The 2582-nt window shown below is 50.1% G+C and overlaps 1 protein-coding gene across 1 annotated transcript; it reads left to right on the top strand.

Annotated features, from left to right (window-relative positions):
- On the top strand, positions 1 to 1708 carry LOC306801360 (inositol 1,4,5-trisphosphate receptor-interacting protein-like 1). The gene has a single exon (XM_079304367.1). It carries the CDS (start codon positions 35 to 37, stop codon positions 1652 to 1654), a length of 1620 nt encoding a protein of 539 aa, XP_079160493.1. The 5' UTR covers positions 1 to 34; the 3' UTR covers positions 1655 to 1708.
- The last annotated feature ends 874 nt before the right edge of the window (positions 1709 to 2582 follow it).

Raw genomic sequence — 2582 nt, forward strand, 5'->3', positions numbered from 1 at the left:
AAATGAAGACGACCCTGGCAATGTTGTTGGAAATATGGAAGGCCTAGTTGAAGAAAATGAAGGAGGAAACCAGTATGTGCAGGTGGAGCAAGACAAGGATGCTGGAAAGGAAGGAGATGGAAATGAAGAAAAATCTCGTAGTGCAAATATGAAGACAGGCAACAGTGATGATGTAAATGAAGGTGAAGACATAGATCAAAAGGAAGAATATGCAGATGTGAAGGAGCAGAAAAGCAGTGATGTCAGTGAACAAAGGAGCAGTGATTGGATTGGGCAGGAAGGTAGCAGTGATCCTGTGAATAAAGTAGACCACAGTGATTTTGCTACAACTGAGGAAGAAAATAAGGAAGTTATACAAGAGGATGACTGTGATAGAAACAAGGATAGTGTAAATGTGGAGGGAAAAAAGAATGAAGACAGAAAAGAAGACGTACAATGTAACGTGGCTGCCAGTGAAAAAGAAGGCAGTGATGGGGGCAAGGAGGAAAGCAACACTGGTGGAATTGAAGACCAAGAAGACACTGTAGATGCTGGCAGTGAGGAAGGCATCCATTTAGTGGATTATATACAGTGGCCTGTGGAGGATCTGGAGAGAGGATGCTCTCTGACAGCAGAGCTGATGGAGAGCCTCACGCGTGTCTTTGTGGACAGCGTGAGCAATAGCTTCTACCCGGTGCCTCAGGAAGCCATAGGAGTGGGCAGTGCCTTTGAGGGTTGGATTCCTCAGGAGTGGGATGGGGTGTACCGCGTGCTGGTCCCCCTGAATCCCCCGCCAGGGCACGCCTTCCACCTAGAGCAGAACAGCGCAGGGCAGGCAGCAGCAAGGACCTTCAGCGTGCGTGTGGAGCTGGTGTGCACGTGCAAGGGGGAGCAGCTGGGCCAGAAGCTGCTGTGCTTGCTGCACCACTCGCAGGAGGAGCGGCGGCAGAAGCGCAGCCTCCTAGAGACCCTCTGCACCGGCGCCTACCTGGACGTGGAGAAAACCTCCCGCTGGTTCTACCAGCTGGTGAGATGCTCGTGGCTGCACGTGCCTCAGTGCTACTCATGGCACTTGGTGTTTCAGCCCTGCAGCCGGTCCTGCCGATTCTGGCTGAGCAGAGGCCAGAGGAGCCTGATGGTGGAGGTGCTCTTTGGGGTGCGCCAAGGGGACTCGGACATCTTTGTGAGCAGCCAGCCCGCCGAGGCCAGCTTCACTGGAAGCACAGTGTGGCCTGAGACGTACGCTGTGGCAGAGGTGAAATTCTTCCAGCACGTTGCCAGACAGGTGCCGTGCCAGAGCTTGCACCTGAAATGCCTGCAGGTCTTCACGTGCATCCTGCAGGGCACAGCATTTTCCAGCTCCACCTGGAAGACTGTGGTCATGCACGCGCTGACCATCGTACCGCTGTCCCGGTGGAGCAGGAGGGAGTTTGTGCAGCGGCTCTGGGACATCATGGGCTACCTGCGCTTCTGCGTGCACTGGGGACGCCTGGATCACTTTGTGCTGGGCAACGAGAGGCTCCCTGCAGAGATCAGCTTGCCACCAGCCATGCGAGGGGTCGAGCCACTCAACCTCTTTGAGTACCTGCTCCGAGATCCGGCCGCCCACAGAGAGGCAATACAAGCTTTTCATCAGCTGCACTTTGGCCTCTGGATGCTGCTCTCCACCCACTGAGAGGGGTTCCCTGCACAGAGCTTTGCTGGGGGGCTCACACCCAATGGAAGACACGTGAACACTGCATTTGTCACTGGCAATCCTGAGGCTGCTTTCCTGCTCCTGTGGAAGGAAGATGCTGAGGCACGTGGATTCCTTGTGCACTCGCACCTCTGCCTTGCCCTTCACCTTCCAGTTACAACAGTGCTGTTGCATTGCTGCTTACAAGTGTCTACAAGGCAGAAACTGGCTCCACCTGCACATCTTCATGGAAGACACTGAACCTGGTGGAAGTTGCTTGGCATACCTCGCGGCCTGAAATCATAGTCCATTAGGGAATTCTTGTACTTATTCAGTAATCTGTACTTTTAATGGTTTTGTAAGGATGTAATTCATCTCAGTATATGTAAGTGTAGATAATAGTTTTAACTCACTTTATCATACGAGAACAGGTAGTCCAAATTATCATAGTAGGAATTGTGTTCATTATCATTGCCTCAAAAGGTCCTTTAGGATTGTTAGTGTAAAATTATTTTCCAGTTACCATTAGTTTAGGCAATTGAGCTACCCTGGTATAGTTGCCCTTCAGTATATATATCTGTGAATAAATAATAAAAGGAGAAAAGCTTCTCAAATGGCCTGAAATGTGTCCTTTTCATTTAACTGACCACTTCTTAAAGAATCTCCATCCCTTGCTGCTGCCTGAAAAATTGACAAAATGACTCAAACGCTGATTGTGTCCAGCAGTCACTTCTTGATATTCCCTTTCTGTATCATTTTAAAGCAGGGCTATTACTTTTGCCTCTTGAATTCAACCAGTTATCATGATGGTCAAAACAGCTAAAATATTAATCAGTCCTCCCCACTCTCGTTATAAAAGATCACCCTCCTCATTCAGAGCACAGAAAAGAAAGCTGTTGTGGCCCATGTCAGAGAGGGAAGACTGCTG

Source organism: Erithacus rubecula (genome assembly GCF_903797595.1).
Source record: "Erithacus rubecula genome assembly, chromosome: 4".
Lineage (NCBI taxonomy): Eukaryota > Metazoa > Chordata > Aves > Passeriformes > Muscicapidae > Erithacus > Erithacus rubecula.

Excerpts from the sequence above, each read along its gene's own strand:
- LOC306801360 (XM_079304367.1), top strand. The coding sequence starts at position 35 with ATGGAAGGCCTAGTTGAAGAAAATGAAGGAGGAAACCAGTATGTGCAG.